The sequence below is a fragment of the Epargyreus clarus genome, unplaced genomic scaffold (genome assembly GCF_041222505.1).
Source record: "Epargyreus clarus isolate Ecla_fem2 unplaced genomic scaffold, WU_Ecla_fem_2.2 ptg000007l, whole genome shotgun sequence".
NCBI lineage: Eukaryota > Metazoa > Arthropoda > Insecta > Lepidoptera > Hesperiidae > Epargyreus > Epargyreus clarus.
The window spans coordinates 16,510,094-16,530,154 of NW_027332215.1; the positions used below are offsets into that span (position 1 = coordinate 16,510,094).

Sequence of the window (20,061 nt, forward strand, 5' to 3'; positions counted from 1 at the left end):
AATACAACTCAAACGTAAAGTTCTTTTTCTTTTTTATGTTAATTTTACCAGCTAGTATATAAATATGTGTATTATTATTATATTATTATTATTATAATAATATTATTATTATAATAATGTGAAATTATTATTATAACCATCACGAAAATAACTAATTAGTTAAACTAATACTATACGAAATAATTTGAATAGTTTTCTAACATACGGCGTGTCCTTTAAAATTATGAAAACTTTAGCGAATTTTTCATTAAATTACATTATGTCTCTTGACTTTTACTTTCATATTTATTGTTAACAACAAAACTTTAATATTAGGTTAGTTTTTACAATAATTATTATGAGTATTTAATTAGACTTAGTAACAGCTGTAGGTACATTTAATAACATTGTAATAACTCGATGTTCTATTGTTTCAGATTTCCTCACCTTCGTTCGCGTTCGCGTCTTCATTTCATCGTTCCGTTCAGTTCTTAGTGTTCGTGTTTTGTTTTGATTATTTAATTAATTTGTGTAATTGACTCTGAATTTCCGGTTTTACGTTGTTTACATACCATGTAGTTTATTTTCTTCCAAAATGTTTACTTTACAAAATTTAGTTATTCTTGTGTATTTTTCGTGCGTTTAAAAACTATTGTGATTATTGGTGACGCTTGAGTGGTGTATCGTAAGCGATAGAGACGCATTATGTTCGCTGTCCGTTAGTGACGTGAAGTGATACAGCAATCATGTCGCTGCCGATCAAGCGTTCCTACAGCTCGGAGGGCGGCCACGCTTCCAAGCGAGATTGGAAGATGAGGCTCAGCCTCCGAAGCCGTAGTGGCCACAGCGTTGTAAGTATATCTATCTTATCTAATATTTATGCCTACTGTAAGGTATTTGGGATAAAACCGTATGAATTAAAATACAGAAAAATATACTCATAAAAACCTGGGAACATCAAACATATATTTATTATATGACGCTTTTTAAGATTGCCAATTTTCAGCACGACCTAATTGACATACAATTTAAATCATTCGGTTTTACCCCAGCTCCCATTAAACTCATAGACATAGAGGTACATTATATGCGTGGCTCTACTCAAATTATTACGTTATATTTACACTCTTGAGAAATAATCTTTGAATATAACACTCCTGCCAACAAAAACGAGGGGAAGCACACAGTACCAAAATCAATGACACCCCGTTGCTATGAGACTTCGTCACGGAGACACTCCACACGGGAACAAGTGGGAATACGAAGAAAAGATCATTTGAAGACGAAACGCATTATCATGTCGAGATTCGTGAGTACCTACCCACGCGAACAGGAAAACTGTGCTTATTATCCTACAAACACAAAATACCCCGAGGACCATATATTACGAATAACGAAAAATTCTGATAATAGATCAACTAGCTTATACGCTTAAGTAAAAAAAGTATATTTGTATTTCCAAAATAAAAGTAGGCACGAAAGGAACTAAAAATCCAAATCCGACTGTCACGCACAAAAAAGTAGGTACCTACTTTGAACGCGCTATATTGATTTTCAAATTACAATGTAACCAGTGTCAATCGCGCTACCAAAAAGAACGACGCAAATATTGTTATACATAAGCTCTTTAAAGCCACACACCTTGAAAAGGTAATTGACATACATACATATACTGCCAAAATATATGTCTCCTTCGGGTTAAACACCTACGAGTATACCTAATGGCCGTATATCCTTAGAGAGAACATTATGGTGACAATATATTGTCTTATAATTACCTATATTATTTTATCGCACTTACTAGTACCGTATGGAAGGAGTGAGGACGCCATCGTGATCAAATGTGAAGGGTGTGATAAGGCACATACCTGCACGAGGCATTTTAGTCCTAGGGGTAGTAACATATTTTTGTTAAATTTCCTTATGGTTATGATTATAGGTAGGTTGGTTATAATGTAAAGACTCGGAACGGTCACCATACCGGTCTGATTCAGGTTCGATCCCCGGTCAGACAGATATGTGTATAATGAATTCTGTTTCTGTTCTAAGTATGTGTCCATGCCACCCACTACATAGTGTGGGAATCCTAGTGTGGGACTATGAGTGTATAGAGCGTATTTTATAAAGAAGCAACTGTTATCGAATTGAACACTTATGACATGGCACCAGAATACTACCAAATTAGACTAAGTAGAGCTTTAAAGTAACACCCACTTCTTGTATGCTTTTAGAAAATGTGAAGGAACATTCAGTTTCCTTTAAAACGCTCATTAAACATTAACAATCTGCGGGCTCTGTACCTCCTCAATTTCGTATTTAGGCGTAAGACCTACAACACGGTCGGAGTGGTGCCAAAAGCCTTGCAAATGTAAGGGAGATTTACTATTTTAATTGCTTTTAAGAACACTTATTATTTAAGTATGTATAAATACAACTGGCTTTAGAGAATTCGCATTAAAGGAAGCATGTACGGAAAAGTGGCGAGTGGAGATAGTTTTGAAGTGTCTTTAGTGGTATGTTGTCTATATAAACCTGATGGTAAATGGTCGCGGCCACTCAAGGACATCAATAACCAAATCCATATAGTAGTACTCCATAACATATACCATACTACTACTACATAATCTTAGATTACTCATGGTACAACTCTGGTGGAATGTAGCTAACTAAAACCTGATGGCCAATGGTTGCGGCCGCCCAAGGACATCAATAACTAACTAACATCTATATAGTATAGTATCCATATATAACCACTGAATCCCGAGGTCTGAGACGGTTGTTCCATACATAAGTAATATTTTTAGGCGTCTAATCATAGATTAGTAAAGATACTTCGCCGCCTTGAAATTGAATGAAGCCACAAACGGCTTATTTTAGTAAGCTCTTTTTTTGAATCCTTGACAAATAAAAACATTTTTAGAGAAAATTTACGAATAAATAACTAATTTACCTAATAATTACGTAATTTACGTAATAAATAAATAATTATTTCAAATATTTTAGGGACATTTTAGCACGGAGACGTGGCAAAACTTTTTTACGCAACTATTTTGAATTCTCAAAACTGGGTACATTTTCTTGTTAGGAGTGAGTAATCTTTACTAATCTATGCGTCTAATAGCAGAAAATTGGATAATAAAGCAAACTCATATATTAATTTCCGTCTTCCTTACCCGTAATAAAACCTTGACACAAAATTAATGTAATTTTCATTATAAAATATCTTGATATCGATAAACGTTGCGTAATCCTCCGAGAAGCACTTATTACATCAACAGGCAGTCACGCGCAATCGGGTCATTAATTTTTCTTGGCATGACGCAAACGATGGAAGAAATGTGCCCTATTCCGTTACTGAAGGGAAATATTTTATTCAAGACGCCGCTTACTCTAAATGCTGGATTTATTTAAATGCCGATACGTAAATGTCCTCAGAAATCTCTAGTAGTCTTATATACAATCGATTATAAATGTATGGAATATACATTTTACCTTCACGCTTCTCTTTGTCTCACTTTGTGTTGTAAGCCTAAAATATAATTCTGACTTTTCTATTACATTTCATTTCAGCTGTGTTTAATATTTTATTTTTCCACACATGTTGTTACTATTCTATTTTACCACACAATACGAGTACAATAACATTTGAGTAAGTCTGTAAACTGTACAGAGATGCCATGTCGCCGGCAGGTAGGCGGTGTCTTTTATATAGGCGAGTTACTTTAAGTTTAATTATATAGTTTAAAGCGCTTTGTCTGTCGCGCGTGCTCACGGCCGCACGCGCGTCTCAACCGTTCTACGTTATCCTTTGTATCGTATACCCTTACCATGAGTTTTTACGTTTTGACAAATATTACTGTTTTGGTATTTGTTTACGTATTTGCCCATACAATTTCCAATCAACGCCCCTAGCGGATAGTATCAGAACTATAGTGTCAGTAACGTAACATTAAATGTCTAAATTGACAAAATGGCGCCTTATGTTTTGCCTCTCTTTTGACTTTCTTAGAAAGACTTGAGCACTTACTTATTGTCACGTTTACTCAGTCTACTGTAGCTAACGAAACAGAATATTGAATTGCAGTTGTAGTAAACGTAACGTAAATTTGTAGGATGTTTTAAAAACTCATCATCATCATGATCATCATCAACCCATTACTGTCCCACTGCTGGGCACGGGTCTCCTCTCAGAATGACAAGGATTAGGCCATAGTCCACCGCGCTGGCCAAGTGCGTATTGGTGGACTTCACATACCTTAGATATACATATATTTTTTTTTTATAAATCTCTCAGGTACGCAAGTTTCCTCACGATGTTTTCCTTCACCGTTTAAGCAAGTGATAATTAATTTCTAATTAATTATTATATTAATCATTGTATTATTATTTTGCATAAAATAAACAGATGTAATAATACATCTTGATTGCCTTACAAAGAGATCATGAAAGAAACCCTAAATTTGGCCTAGAACTACAGAATGAATACAAATAAATGTAAATCACCAAAATAAGGCTTCTAAATTGTATTCTTTGCTCAACTGGCAGTCGTTTTGAATATTGTTGAATAAGCTCGGAAAAGGGCGGCCTTCTTAACACCCGAGTGGTTTTCAGCCGGCGCTGATAACCACGGGCGCTTAGGCCACTCCGAAAATAGCGTTCTAGAACCGTATTACCTACTTACATAAATATGGTTAGATTGTCCATCGTAGGGGAACATCGAAAATACAGATTTCTTATATTTTTACTTCTTTCCGTTATTCGGCGTCTTATAAAACTCGAGACGTATTATTAGAGCGTACTCTCGGCGCCTGTCGCGCACATCAACAAAAAATCGAGACATTTTGTGTCTAATTTGTTACACGAAGCACATTTTAGTCGTATAAACATACATTTGTTTTGACGGCCAGAGTAGACGCAATGGATATAGTTCGTTAATGTTCAGTAATCAGTAAATCTTAAAAAAGTCCCTTTTTATCATAAAATCATTTGCCTATGAATAAGGGCATAAGGATAGGGTAAGAACAGCTAGCAGCAATTAATTATTACTTATTTCCAAGCTTTGAGGACCTTTGTTATTATTAGGTTAAGCTTGGAGGGCTTTGGGTGATTTTTAGGTTGTCGTAAATGTATTTCGTACCCGAGATAAATTAATACTACCAAAATATATTTCGTGAGCCACGAGCCTACTTTACCCGTGTAATAACCCCTCTGATATTTTAAACCTACATAACGATATTATTAGAGACTATAGACCTAATATTATAAGAATATTTTTGTACCTAGTTACTGTTGTAACACACAAAAGCAATAGCAAAATCGTTAATATCGTGCGTATAGCAGTGATAGCCTAATGGTTAAGAAACTCGGCCTCTCGATCGAGGGATCCGAGGTTAAAATCCCAGACACGCACCTCTGATTTTTCAAATTTATGTGCGTATTAGAAATTAATTATGACCTGCTTAAACGGTGAGGGAAAACATCGTGAGGAAACCTGCATACCTGAGAGATTGAAAAAATATATCAAAGGTGAAGAAGCTACGAATACGCACTTGGCCAGCGCGGTGGACTATGACCTAATCCTTCTCATTCTGAGAGGAGACGCGTGCCCAGCATATATCGAAATAAAAATATCACATAACATTACTTATCAGAATTTAATCCTTATAAGCGACACTGCCAGGTAGTGGAATAATATAGAGGGTATATTTTTTTTCAAAATGAACTCGTTCGGCTAAGGAAAAATATATTAAAAAAACTAATGATGCAGTTTTAGTTTTTATCAAAATCGGCCTCGTAACTCCTCTCAGCATTTTTCGCTAATCCTTATAGTTTCGGATTTGGCCCTGAAGGCCTATTTGAAAAATTCACCCTGTATAGCTACTATATTCACTCATAACGAGCTAAAGTAAGTTTATATGATATGCTATATATGTCAGGTGCAATAATATCCAATCGTCATCGTCTACCATTTACTCTCCCATTGCTGGGCATAGCTTTCTCAAAAACGTTTAAGTCGAACGTTCTGGACAAGTACGAATTAACACACTTTTGAGAAGTTTAAAAAAAACTCGCAGTCGCTAGGACTCCTCTACATATTTTCTTTCGACGTTATATTGATAATTAATTTCCATTACTGATACTATCCAATCGCAATATATATTTTAATAGCTAAAAACAAGTAATTATGTTTCGTGCCAGAACGTCATATTATCCTCACATACAATACTATTATTTTAAGGTGATAAAGAGATAACTATTGAAATTTAGAAAAATGCGTATTGTATACGTTTATGATTCCCATACTTACCATGCACATCTGCCATACGTAAACTCAGCAGAAAATGTAGAATAGCATTAGACGCGATGGTAAAACGAATCCGGCATTATCTCAAACAGCTCATATGCATATCCGATGACAAGCGCCAATACGGCGTGGGAACTGCGTTGCATTGTTGTCAATTTGTTCGTGGTAACTTCAAAGCGTATCCTTTACTGCTCCCTAGACTAAACTAGACGTTTCGAAACAATTCATCTGTTTGGTCATAATGATAATTCGCCAGCTTTCCCAAGCATGAATAACGTTTGAGTAAACAGTAGTCCGTCAGACTAAGGTCGGTTTAATAAATATTAGGATAACGCCATCGTAAATTGATTTACACTGACACCTTTTAGCATAGCTTCATAGATCTTTCGAACTGTTTAAGGTAGACACCAGTAGCACTACCATGAGTTGGCATAGAAACGCCACTATAGAAATTGTAAATAGAAAACTATTGTCATTTTGCTAGTGAATAACATAACTACTATCGTTACGGTATTTCTTGACAACGTCTGTCAAATTAATGACTCATGGGACCGAATTTGTATGGCAATAGATCATAATGACATTCGCTAGCGATTTGATTTCGATAGGTTTTTTACGTTACGAGTGGCTCACACTACGGAATTTAGTTCTACGAGTAACCACCAGAGGCGCTGTACAATTTTTCATACATTTATTTTACGCAGTCGCTAGCGAGTAATACTTTTGTAAACTCATGGTAGTCCTACAGAAATATTAGGTAATTACTTATATTGTTACTGCCATGTCAGTCGCGAAATTGTACTAAGCAGTGACATATTCCACTCTAGCGAATCTAGCAGAAATCCAAAAAAGAGAAGGTGCAACTTTAATTTAAAACTTCTTCCTTCTGTTTCATAAGTGTGCTTATTTACTTTTGTACTGCAAAGGCTGTAAATCCATATTTAATATTTTTGCGTGTTTGTCTGTAAGTTACGTTAATTAAGACGTAAAAGCATAGTCTTTCAAGCTGGATTAAATCATACACTTATAAAATTTTATTGAAAATGGTTGAGCAGTTTCAAAGGTTATCTACATAACACACGAGCAACTAATACTACTAATACATGATCGACAGTTCATATCGACTGCTGTCGACGGCTAACGTCGGCCTTCGACATAAATTGTAGCTCGTATATTAGCTACTTTAGGATAAACAAATACTGTCACACGTTTTATTTAATACATATTATTTATTTAAAACATAAGATAGTACAAGTGTTTGAACATAAATATTGTTTAAAAATCGAACACATCCGATTACAGTAAACACTAGTTATAGTGTAAGTTTATCGCGAACGGCTATAAAGTTGTTCAAACGAGCATTTGACGCGGTGCCAATAGCCACCTTCGGTTCAGATCGGGAACCTTCTAATATGCCATTATCCGAATGACTAACCAACTAACCATGCGGTAATAACAATTTTCTATATTAGACGCAGTCATTCGCTGATTCTAATTTGTTAATAAAGCGGTTAACAACGTTTTTCTCTTTCGTTTTGTCTGTTTTTCTCTGTTGTTTGTGCGATTTTCTTTTTTGTTTAAATGTCTTTGATGATGATTGATGATTGATGATTGATGATTCAAAATTATCAATAGAAAAATGGAAAAAAAATGTCAAGTTAAAAAGTTGTCTATCTTTGATATTCAAAATATTACATAGTTTATTTAATAATTAGGGGCATAATTTTATAAACATTTATTTAGTTATTTTATTAATCTAATTAGAACGGCAGAGTAACTAGACAGATCAAATATACAGAAACAGATCTAACAGACATCTCACGGAACTCCAAACATGATCAGCTTCCAATCGTCAACAAGCACATCACAATTTGGATAACGATCCATGAGTGAGTTCAATGTCGCAAGAGTGCGCGGAAAAGGCGATTTAGCGCGCGACACAGTGCGGGAAGGCGGAACCACAAACAACTTGCGCTTTCGGCTTCGTCGATAATTGTCAGGGACAAATATGTGACATAGCTGATTGTGAAGTTCCGGCGCCTCAACAGCATTATGTAAAATCTTGCACATCATTTCAATTCGCTTAAGGTTTCTGCGGACTACTAAAGTAGTAAACCCCAGGGCCCAAAAGGAATTAAGTTGGGTGCAGCTTACAGATATGAGTAGTAATCCTAATAACGCTGTATTGGTTGGTTCCATTGTCAATTTAACATCTGTTAAATTGACAATGGAACCAAGAATAATGACGGAAACTCCTAGTTAAGTTGCTGCCAGTCACATTCACTAATTCTGTCATTATTAAAAGCAAATTATTTTACATGACGCTACATGGAATTATATGTGGATAATAAAGTTCGCCCATACATATGTTATTTTACCATGACACCACTATTCATGCTAAACTTCGTTAGATACTTAGGTAAATTACAGTACAGAGTTTATTAATGCAACAATGATCACTTAATATACTGCGCTAACGACATCCTCCTCATTATATTGTTACGGGCGCATGCATTTTAATAATCCTTCTGACGTGCGACTATAAACTACTAGCTCTCCGTGAACAACTATAGTTAGGTATTTAAATATGAATATTTTTAACTTCCACCAGACGCAGCAACAGATTTCCAAAAACACCACTCGGATGTCAGTCCGACAGGGTATCGAACCCGCTCCCATTAGGCATATATATACCATGTACCCATTAGCTTCTTATTGTCGTGCGTACTGTCGTATGATCTCCTGTACTTGTACTGTAATGATGTTTGTAAGCAGTGGTTTTATGTTAAAAATAAAGGGGACTAAATTGATCTTTTTTGATCGAAGTGATACAAATCTTGATTTTCAAAGAATTTTGGTTTTCTGTAATAATTAAAAAGTGAAAATTAATTCTACCCATTAGGTACAAATTTCAATTTAATTTGATTCATACATTATGCTTTAGGTACTTGGTAATTACTCTTAAGGTAATTATACCGTTCCTTGTTATTGTAATTGAATCTTAAACCAAAAGTGTATGGTGTTTCATTTGTAGTATTTATAGCTTTGTAAGCAATTCAATACTAAGCGAGACTTTTGGCGAATTCCTACACGAAAGTTTAGTAATCATGTGTGTGGGTAATTAACGAACAAATCTATTTCGGCGATGTGTACACAACCGACAAACTTGATTAAACCAACTGAAGTCGCACAAACTCATTCTGTAGGCAAATTTACGAGGCAGTCAAGCGTTTTACTAGTACCGCGGCTGCATCAGTATATAACACGAAGATTCCTGTTTTATTCCCTTCGTGTTAAGGGCGAAGATCCATTCAACCGTGCTCTGTTTAGAAAACCCACGAGTACCATTTGAATCAGATCTTTAATGGACCTATTCTCGTTTCGAATTTTTAACACCTGTCTTATTTTTACTCATAGATGTAGACACGCGATTCTTAACAATTGTTAATATATTTGTGCAATAAAATCACAAAACATTGTTTGGCATATAAAATCTTATTTATTTAAAAAATGTATATTGTAAAATGAATCTGGGAAAATTTCATGACAAAGATACTTATAGAAAACAAGTCATCGCGTTTTCATAATATGTAGTATAATAAATGCCATTAAAAACATAAATTGTAAAAAACAAGTCTCGCAACTAAGTTCTTCTACAGTAAAAATTTGTGAGAACGATGTAATACCAAGTCGGCTAATTTATTCACTCCCTACTTCTGTCTAGATTATTACGAAATTAGCTAAGCTAACAACATCTTATGGCATCATGTCAAGATTAAAAGTATTTTATTTTTAATCAATAGACTGATTTGGCAATCGTACTATGAATCTTTCTTCTACCTAAAGATACTCTTAAAGTAGGTTACATCTACGTAATATTAGCATTGATTAGCTTGGGAAAGAGGAGTCCACATTGTTCATTTCTACTGGCGTATACAATAGGAACCCCTGGCGCAGTGTTGTGACATGGTATGTCTTCCGACAGGCATCGACGTTTGTTGCCCGTACGTTGTCACTGGAAAAGTGTACCTACATAATACATACAATATGTGTTTTGTACCATTGAATAAAATAGCATCTTTTCAAGTTTTACCTGTATAACAAAGCTTTTACGAGCAGAGCAATTATAATATTTTTATCACTTCTATGTTCGATCGAGATGCTTATTTTGAGATACGAGTATAAGTCATACAAACAGATCGTGTAGGAATTTGGACAGCGTTCTTAAACTGGCTTTTTCAGTTAATATTTGTGGGTAAAGCTTATAAATCTTATTCGAAGTTCAATTTCAGTCAATTAAGTTTATGTGTCTCTCTATCTCTATTTGACGACCGCGTGGCGGAGCGGCTACCATACCGGTCTGACGCTCAAAGGGTTCCGGGTTCGATCCCCGGCCAGACAGATATCTAAATGATGAATTTAGATTTCTGTTTCTGGGTCTGGGTGTTCGTGTATTTGTCTATGTGTGTGTCCATGGCACCCACGACACAGGGAATCCTAGTATGGGGCTGTGAGTGTAGAAAGCGTTTATTTTTTATTTTTTATCTTCAGAAGTTCGTCATCTATAAGTAGGCACGTAATACTATGATCCGAAATCCCAGTGGTCGAAAATCGTATCGCGATGAAACATAAGTTCTACAATTGTGCATTGTTGTATGATATCAGCGTTATTTATATATCATCGCCGAAAATAAATCATCGAAATATCGTAGGACACGGCGACCCACTTTTTATAGCGAATTAGAAATTGCGAAGATTTCTCCTATAACCTCATCGTCCTTCACAATCACCAAGTGTATACACACAATCAACTGTAACGCAAGTCGTAATGCAATTATTTGTAGCAATTTGTCACTTCTTCGCACTGATTGCAATCGAAAGATTCATTAGGCGTGAGAGAGTCTTAATAGACAATTTACTTGCAATCTGATACCTGAACGATTTTTCGTGGAACATTAACCTTCGACATTGACATTGAATACGAATATATTTTAATTGTTACTATTCGTTTTTTATAAGATTAAAATGGCAATCGAGCTTGAAGTCCACTTGATGGTAGGCGGTCACGGGTGCCCATGTATAGTCCGTGCGAAACTGCTAGTCCGCTCTGAATGTAGAAATGAGTCGCGTCGCCATAGCAAATTGTATGGCTTCATCTGCTCGCAACAACTTCAGAGCGGACTATTAGTTTGGCGTGAACTATACATCGGTGAATAACTCCATATAGAACGGGTTCTATCTTAAACCGAACACAGATGGGTTGCCTTCCCTTATCACTAAGATGGTCGTCTAAAATGTAAGCCAACATGGCAGCTGTTATCATTAGGTGGGGTGGCAGCGTACCCGTACTATACCGGTTACATCTATAAAATTCGGCTACATATATAAAATTCTCGTGTCACAGTTTTCGTTGCCATACTCCTCCGAAACGGCTTGACCGATTTTGATGAAATTTTTTGTGCTTATCCGGTATGTATGAGAATCGGCCAACATCTATTTTTCATACCCCTAAGTGTTGTTCACCCTTAACATTTTTTTATTTATATGGCAACACGTTTGCCGGGTCAGCTAGTAGTTTATATATTGTAGTGATATAAGTTTTATACAAATCCCGATATTACGGACGACAACGGCCTAAGAATTTAAATGTAAATGTTGATTAATGTAACTTGTGTATGTAATTAAGACTATGTAAATAAGACATTTTATTGCAATAGATATAAGTCCTACGTAATAAGAATAGATATGTAAGAGTAGGATAGCAATAGAGTGTAAGCATAGAATTGTAAGAGTAAGACAGGCTATGTTAGAAAGGGACGGCAATAGGACGCGGTTGCTGACTGAGCCTGCGCCTGTTGCGGTACCCAAAATAAGTACTTAAGCTCGCCTTTTTGTATGGAAAAGTCACTCTGCGTTTGAACGCCAGACCGAGCAGCCCCGCCTGCTCGCGCTCTAGTGTTTCCTAACCCAGAATTTTCTCTGGCCTTTCGGCCGGTTCTCGCCTACTCGATATTATCGATAGCGGTCCGTGCTTTGTTTATTGCCAATTTATTGGGAATAAACAAAACTCACGTCCCGACGCGTTTGAGTTGGTGGATACCTAACGGTGCCAACGAAACCAGCTAGCGTTGACCCGGTGCGCTTCTCAGACCTCTCGGCCTGAGAGAAACCGGCAGACCCGATCCCACTGCACTTGGGCTATCCCAAGGGTGACGGTAGCAGTTACTTTCCCTTAGGGGTAATTGCATTTCCCTCCCCCTCCTCGTTAGCTCCCTGCCTCGGCAGGGAGGCATCCCAGGTTACCATGGCCTACATGGTAACAGATAGGTTTTTCGAGGCTCTGTCCTCCCTCTTGAGCAAGGAGCTCAATCGCCCATTTGACTCAGTCAAACTCCGCTCCCTTTGCGAGCCCTTAAAATCCGTAACGGATCCCCTGTCCGTTACTGATTCACCCGCATCCCCTGATGCCACCCCGAGACACGAGATGGACTTCGATGCCATCTCGCTCAAACGCCCCGCCTCCTCCGACGAATCGTCGGAGCACACCCTCATCACCGCCCCCTCCTCCGACGACGACCAGGGTTTCACCCCTGTCAAGACGAGGAAGACCAAGAAACGACCGGTGAAACGCGTCGCTAAGGCGACAAGTGAAACCTCTTCCGAGGCCTCTTTCGAAGCCACCCCAGCCCCAGCGGCCCCCGCTCTGGCCCCCGTGCCAAAAGCCTCCACTCTGGCCCCCGTGCCAAAAACCTCCACCGAGCCCCAGAGCTCAACCCCCGCGGCTAAGCCCGCCAAGCCAGCCACGCGCTGCGAACCGGCACTTGCCAAGTGCAAACCGCCCCCACACATTTTCTTTAGAGATAAGTCGAAATGGTCCGACTTCTCTAAAACCCTAGTGGAAAAACAGATCCACTACACCAAGGCACGTAACCTTCGCGACTCTATTCGCGTTTCATGCCCCACCACCGAGGACTTCAGGAGCCTCATTAGGCTCCTAACTCACCTTCAACTCCCGTACCACACGTACGCTTTAGAAGAGGACCGCAAAATCAAAGCGGTCCTTAGGGGTCTCCCCTACGAGCTTCCCACCGACGAAATCCTAACGGATCTAGTCAACCAAGGGTTCCCCGTGGAAGGTGTACACAAGTTGTACAACCGCAACGGGGTCAAATACCCTCTAGCCCTGGCCATTCTAGCCAAGACCCCGTCCTCCAAGGACATTTTCAAGGAGAAGGAGCTCACTTCTCAATCTGTGGCCTTTCTGAGATCAAGGTGGAACCACCTAACAAGCGTGGCTACCCTGCCCAGTGCCACCGCTGCCAGCTTTACGGCCATGCAGCGGCGAACTGCACTGCCCCCCCAAGGTGCGTCAAGTGCCTAGAACCCCACGCCACACGTGAGTGCAAGAGAACTCGTGAAGACGAGTCCCCTCCTGCCTGCGTGCTATGCACCACTTCAGGGCACCCGGCTAACTACCGTGGCTGCCCTAAAGCCCCCCGTCCCGCTCAAAAGAAGGTTGCTAAAAAGCAGCCCTCGAAAGCAGGCCCACCTCCGGTCAACTCGACCAATTTCCCGCGGCTAGGGGCCTCCAAAACCCCAACCGCTCCCATGAGTTGGAGGAAAGTCGCACCCGCGACCGCCCCACCAACCCCGGCCCCTAAGGCCACTCCCACTCCCCGTCCCACCCAAGACGCATCGGTAAGGGAACATATCATGTTCCTTAAGGACTGCGTTAAGGGCGTGAACCTCGACGAGATCATACTCGTCTCGCAAAAGATGCGTAACGCCAGCCAGGCGGAGCGCATCGCAATCTACTCTGAACACCTAGCGTTGTTCAAGTCCATTCAATGAGTAACGTTCATACTCAACCCCTTCATCCCGGTCGTCAAAAACCTAAAGGCGTCTCGCTTATCTCCTTCAATGCACGAGGTCTTAAGCCTTGCATTCCCGAACTCAAAGAGTTCGTCCGCAACAGGGATATCGACCTGTTGCTTGTTCAGGAAACTTTCCTCAAGCCCTCCCTTAAAGGCGTAAGTCTCCCCTCTTACGCACTTGTACGTAATGACAGAGCCGACGACCGTCGTGGCGGAGGCACTGCCATCTACTACAAGAGATCCTTCCATTGCACCCCTCTGGAAACACCCAAGCTCACCAATATGGAAGCCACCATATGCAAATTAGGCATGACAGGACACCCGTCCCTGATCATAGCCTCAATTTACCTCCCCGCCAATAAAGCCCCTCTCCAAAGCGACTTGGAGGCCCTCCTCTCGCTCGGAGACTCTGTCGTACTATTTGGAGATTTCAATTGCAAACATACCGTTTGGAACAGTCGTCTGACTAACACCAACGGTAAGAAACTCTTAACCATCTCCCGCGCACTGGACTTTGATATCTTCTCTCCAACAGCGCCAACCCACTACCCCGATCGGGAAGACCAAGAACCCGACGTGCTGGATTTCGCCCTCCTTAAAGGCGTCGCGCTCAATACAAGAGCGATCGAAACACTGGACGATCTGGGCTCAGACCATCGTCCAGTCTCTCTACAGTTAGGTCCCTATGATCCAACTCCCCATACCTCCTCGAAAACCTTCACTAATTGGGAAGGGTACGAGAAATCTCTCACCTCGGCCATAGAGGCCCCCGATTCACCGTATACTATTCCCCCAGACTACCTTGTTAGCTCGGAGAAAATAGACAGTACGGTGAACTCACTCACCCAGCTAGTTCAGACTTCGCTTCATGACAACGCGAAGGTGGTAGAGGTCCCGAACCGAAAACTACCTCGCGAGGTCAGGAAGCTAATCCAAACTAAAAACGCAGCCCTCAGATGGGCCGCCAAGTATCCCACCCCTGTCCTTAGGAGGCGCGCTAACGCCCTCCAAAGGAAAGTCAGATCCCGGCTAGCCGAAATGAGGGACTCCAACTGGAACTCTCTCATGGAGGATATCCAACCTTCTCATAAGGCATTCTACAAAGTCGCTAGACGATTTCGTACCGAAGCCTTCTCAAGCACTCCCCCTCTCACGCGTCCCGACGGCAGCATAGCCTTCGAAGACGCTGAGAAGGCCGAATGCTTCGCAGATAGCATCGCTGCGCAGTGCTCCCCCAGCACTCAACCGTGCGACCCTATCCACATTCTCAAGGTGGAGGAGGAGGTCCTTAAAAAGATCTCTCTCCCTGTCACCTCTGCTCCCATTAAAATCACTACAGACGAGGTCCGGACCGTCATCCGCGGTTTGAAACCTCGTAAAGCCCCAGGTCCGGATGGTATCTCCAACCTGGCGCTCAAACACTTCCCCGAGCAGGCACTGACCCTTCTGGTCATTATCTTCAATGCCTGCCTCGATCTCAGCTTCTTTCCAACAGCCTGGAAGACAGCAACAGTTATCGGTATTCCCAAGCCTGGGAAACCGAAACATATTCCCTCCAACCACCGCCCCATTAGCCTCCTCAATGCAATGGGCAAGGTTTTCGAACGGGTGATCCTCGTTCACATAAGAGGGCACCTCTTCCCAATAGATGCTCCCCCACTCATCATTCCTCACCAATTTGGCTTTCGCCTCCAGCACTCGTGCCCCCAACAAGTCCACCGCATTGTCGAGTACATCACAAGCGGGTTTTATCCAAGACGTAACAAGACACTAGCAGTCTTCTTCGACGTCGCCAAGGCTTTTGACAAAGTCTGGCATGGAGGACTGGTATACAAGCTATACCATTCTGGTCTTCCTGATCGCCTAGTCCGCATCGTGGCTTCCTACCTTCAGGACAGAACCTTCCGCTACAGACACGAAGGTATCCTCTCTCCCCCACGCCCCGTAACAGCCGGAGTCCCTCAAGGCTCAGTGCTCGCTCCTACATTATTCATATCGTACTCCAACGATATTCCTATCCCCAAAAATGGGGTGCAGCTCTCACTCTTCGCCGATGACACCGCCCTTTACATCCAAGGGCAAAAGGAGTCATCTGTCCTCGCCAAACTCCAACGCTCGGTCAACGAGTTAGGAGATTGGTTTAGGAAATGGCGCATCGAAGTCAATGCGGAGAAAAGCTCCGCAATGCGCTTCGACCACAAACGCAGGCGCTTAAACAACCTGCCCTCCGTCAAATTACTTGGGGCCCCCATTCCATGGAGGCCCACAGTAAAATACCTAGGAGTTACCCTTGACCCGGGCCTCACCTTTAGACCCCACGTCTCTAAGGTCACCCATACCGCCCGCTCTTACATGAGCCGCCTCAACGCCATGATTGGCAGACACAGCAAGTTGTCAGCCAGGAATAAGCGAACGCTGTATAAGGTTTGCATTCGACCGGTGTTAACATACGCCTCTCCAGTCTTCGCTCACGCGAATCCCACCATCCTAGACAAACTCCAGGTCATACAAAATCTCTTTTGTCGTCGGGCACTTAATGCCCCCTGGTATGTCAGAAACGCTGACCTCCACCGCGACCTGGAGCTCGCTCCAATACAACAAGTCCTCAGACAATTCTCTGAAGCGTTCTTCGACCGCTCAGAAAACCATTCCAACCCCTTAATCAAGGGTGCAGCGGACTATGCTGACCCTCTTCCTACCCGTTACAATTGCCGTCGGCCAAGAAATATCTTGACCGACGCTCCTAACAAACTCTCCACCGATGTGGAGAATCTTCTGGCCGCCCACAGGGGCGTACAACTCTCCATAGAGAATCGTCTTCCCGACGATTCTAATCTTATTCATGATACGTTGACACCTTCAGTGTCATCTATCCAGCGGTAGCTCTCTAGGGAGCGCCGCTAGCGCCTCTCGCTCCGCAAACGAGAGGTCGCTATCCGATGTCGGCTGTACGGTCCCCTTGGACGAATGCCTTAAAGGAGTTTTTAGTGGGATGGTCCTCCCTTCAGGAGGACCTTTCAGTCAGCCCCACACGACGCAGGCACCGGCCGTCGCGGCCTGTAAGTGCTTGGACGCATTTTTTGCTCCTCCCTCTCCGTAGAGGGTCAGCCCTTTTTCCACCTACATCTGGGCGCCAAAAAAAAAAAAAAAAAAAAAAATATGGAAAAGTGTGTACGCCTCGGAATAAAACAAGAAGAAAAGAACTGAAGATTTAAGTTGGAGTTTTATTTGAAAACCCATAATCTACATTGGTCCTTCGAGAAGCCGGATTTAAAGAAGACTCAAGATGAATACGCCGATCGCAATGAACACAAGGGGTCGTGTTCGCTCCGAATCGGGGTACAGCGAGTCAGAAGCAGCCCCGGGCGCTAAGGGTGCGCCAGGGCCATCGCTACACCGAATTTATGAAGATTCTCCGCAGTCGCCGTCGACGGTCGCAGGAAATTCCCAAGAAAAAAGGATGGAGCACTCTCCGCCAGAAGGGGCGAGAGAGACAGCACCAGCGACGTCAACGCGGACGTCCGTCATGGGGCCACCTGCACGACCAGCTAGCACGCCACCAAGGCGTGAAACTTCATCGCCGGTGCGGAGACCTACATCGCCGGTGCGGAGACCTACGTCGCCGGCACACACCGCTCGCAGTAACACTTCAAAGCGAAGCATCGACGCACGTATGAAGATGGCACAATACGAAGCGGAGAAAGAACTCGCGGCTATAGAAGAGAAGCGGCTACTTATGAAAGAAAAGCTAATCAAATCGAGATTAGCCGCCGAAATGACTGCAATCGAAGCCGAATCTGAATATGCGGCGAGCTCATGCAACGAAAGGGTACAAGACTGGGTGGATAGAAGCATGGAACAACCAACGGCGACGAAATACAGGGAAGAACCGGAAGAGGTTCGCCCTCCCGTTAGTAAGCAACGGGGGGAGAACGCGAAATTCCAAGGCATTCAACGGCTAGCCGACACCTTAGAAAAACTAGTCGCCTCAAGACCGTTGCCTCGCCAAACAGCGGAACTACCTATATTCACGGGAGCCGTCGCCGAGTGGCTACCGTATAAGGCCGCCATGGAAGATTCTACAAGACTCTTTAAGTTCTCTCCAACGGAAAATCTCCTTCGACTGCGAAACAGCCTGCGAGGGGAAGCGAGAGAAACCGTGCTGTCACAGCTATTCACCGCATCTAACCCAGATATCATCATGCGCACATTAGAGATGAAATATGGAAGACCGGAATTCATAATAGATCGGGCCATGGAAGAGCTCAAAAAGATCCCGAAATTAGGGAGCGCGAGCACCGATCTGTATGAGTTCGCGGTGAAGATTCAAAATATTGTCTATACGATAAAAAGTATAGATAGAAGAGGCTACCTACGAAACCCGCTACTCGTTCGAGACGTAATGGACAAAATGAGTCCTCATCTCATAAGCAAATGGGCGGAGTACGCAGCCAATAACGAAGCACGCATCATGGAAGATAATGAAATGATAGTACTCTCCGAGTTTTTAATGGCCGAAGCGGACCTTATGATAAGGTACACCCACACAACGAAGCGAAGCGTTCCGGTACCCGTCAGAAGAGAAGTAGCACCAAAGCGGGTTGCTGCCAAGGGCGTATACACTGCGGGGGAAAGTCAACCGGAAGAAAGAAAATGCTTCATGTGTCCAACTGGGGGACACTACACTACTGAGTGCGATAAACTCAAAGCACTCGACGTCAACGAGCGATGGAAGTGGGCAAAGGACAACAAGATGTGCTTCAAATGCATGAAAAGGAAGCACAGCAGGTTCACATGCAAAGCCAAGGCCTGCGGAGTCCACGGATGTACCTACCAACATCACGCGCTACTACATAAAGAAAAAGTAACGGAGTCTACGACTACAGTGAGCACTCCGGACGACGGCAGGGAAGACGAAGCAGCCGCGCTAGTAATGAGCGTCACGACAAGGAGGTCGCCTATTACATCAGTACTGCTCAAAACCTGCGAGGTGAAACTCAGCGGTCCACGGGGGGAGGTAAATACGTACGCCCTCCTAGACGAAGGGTCTACTGTGACGCTAATAGACGAAGAATTAGCGAAGCAACTCACTAACGGCGGACCGAATCGACCTCTGAACGGGTATTAACGATCAGAGAAGGATCGACAGCGAAGCGGTCAAGGTTCGTGTCAAAGGGGTACACGAACAAGAAGCCTACTTAGTGACAGCCCGCACAGTAAAAGGACTACAGCTACATCACCAACGCGTACCGCACAACTTAGAACGGTACAAGCACCTGCGAGTTGTACAAGATAGCATCAGTAAGGGAGAAGCTCGACCTCGCATATTGATAGGTGCCGACAACTGGCATCTAATAATATCGCGACAGCTGCGCGCCGGCAAGAGAAATGAACCCGCCGCGTCGAGAACGAAGTTGGGATGGGTACTGCACGGGTCGGTACCCAGGAAATCGATTTATCAAGACCAGGCGGCCGTACTTCACATCTGCGCGAGCGACGTCCAACTACAGAAGCTCGTCGAGTCACATTTCGACGTGGACTCGCTTGGCGTATCGACTAAAGAAAAAATTAATAAGCATGAGAAGAGAGCCAACGACATTTTCGAAGCGACCGCCACAAGAAAGGACGGCCACTTCGAAGTGGGTCTGCCCTGGAAGATAGATAACCCCACGTTCCCAGATAGCTACGAGTCTGCCCTTAAGAGACTACACACGCTCGAGAAGAGGATGACTAAGGAGCCGGCGTTTAAAAAGGAATACGCGGCTCAGATCGCTAACCTTATACAAAAGGGTTACGCGGTGCAATGCGACGGCAGCGAAAGGGATAGCAACGTAAAATGGTTCCTGCCGCACTTCGCCGTCACCAATCACAACAAGCCGGGAAAAGTTAGAATGGTCTTCGACG

The 20,061-nt window shown here is 42.5% G+C and overlaps 1 protein-coding gene across 1 annotated transcript in view; it reads left to right on the top strand.

The window, feature by feature from the left end:
- The first annotated feature begins 725 nt into the window (after positions 1 to 725).
- The window catches only part of LOC140743785 (uncharacterized), a 41,057-nt gene continuing 21,721 nt past the window's right edge, over positions 726 to 20,061 (top strand). Inside the window, exon 1 of the mRNA XM_073075373.1 lies at positions 726 to 830. Within this exon, the coding sequence (XP_072931474.1) occupies positions 726 to 830 (105 nt within the window). The remainder of the gene's footprint in view (positions 831 to 20,061) is intronic.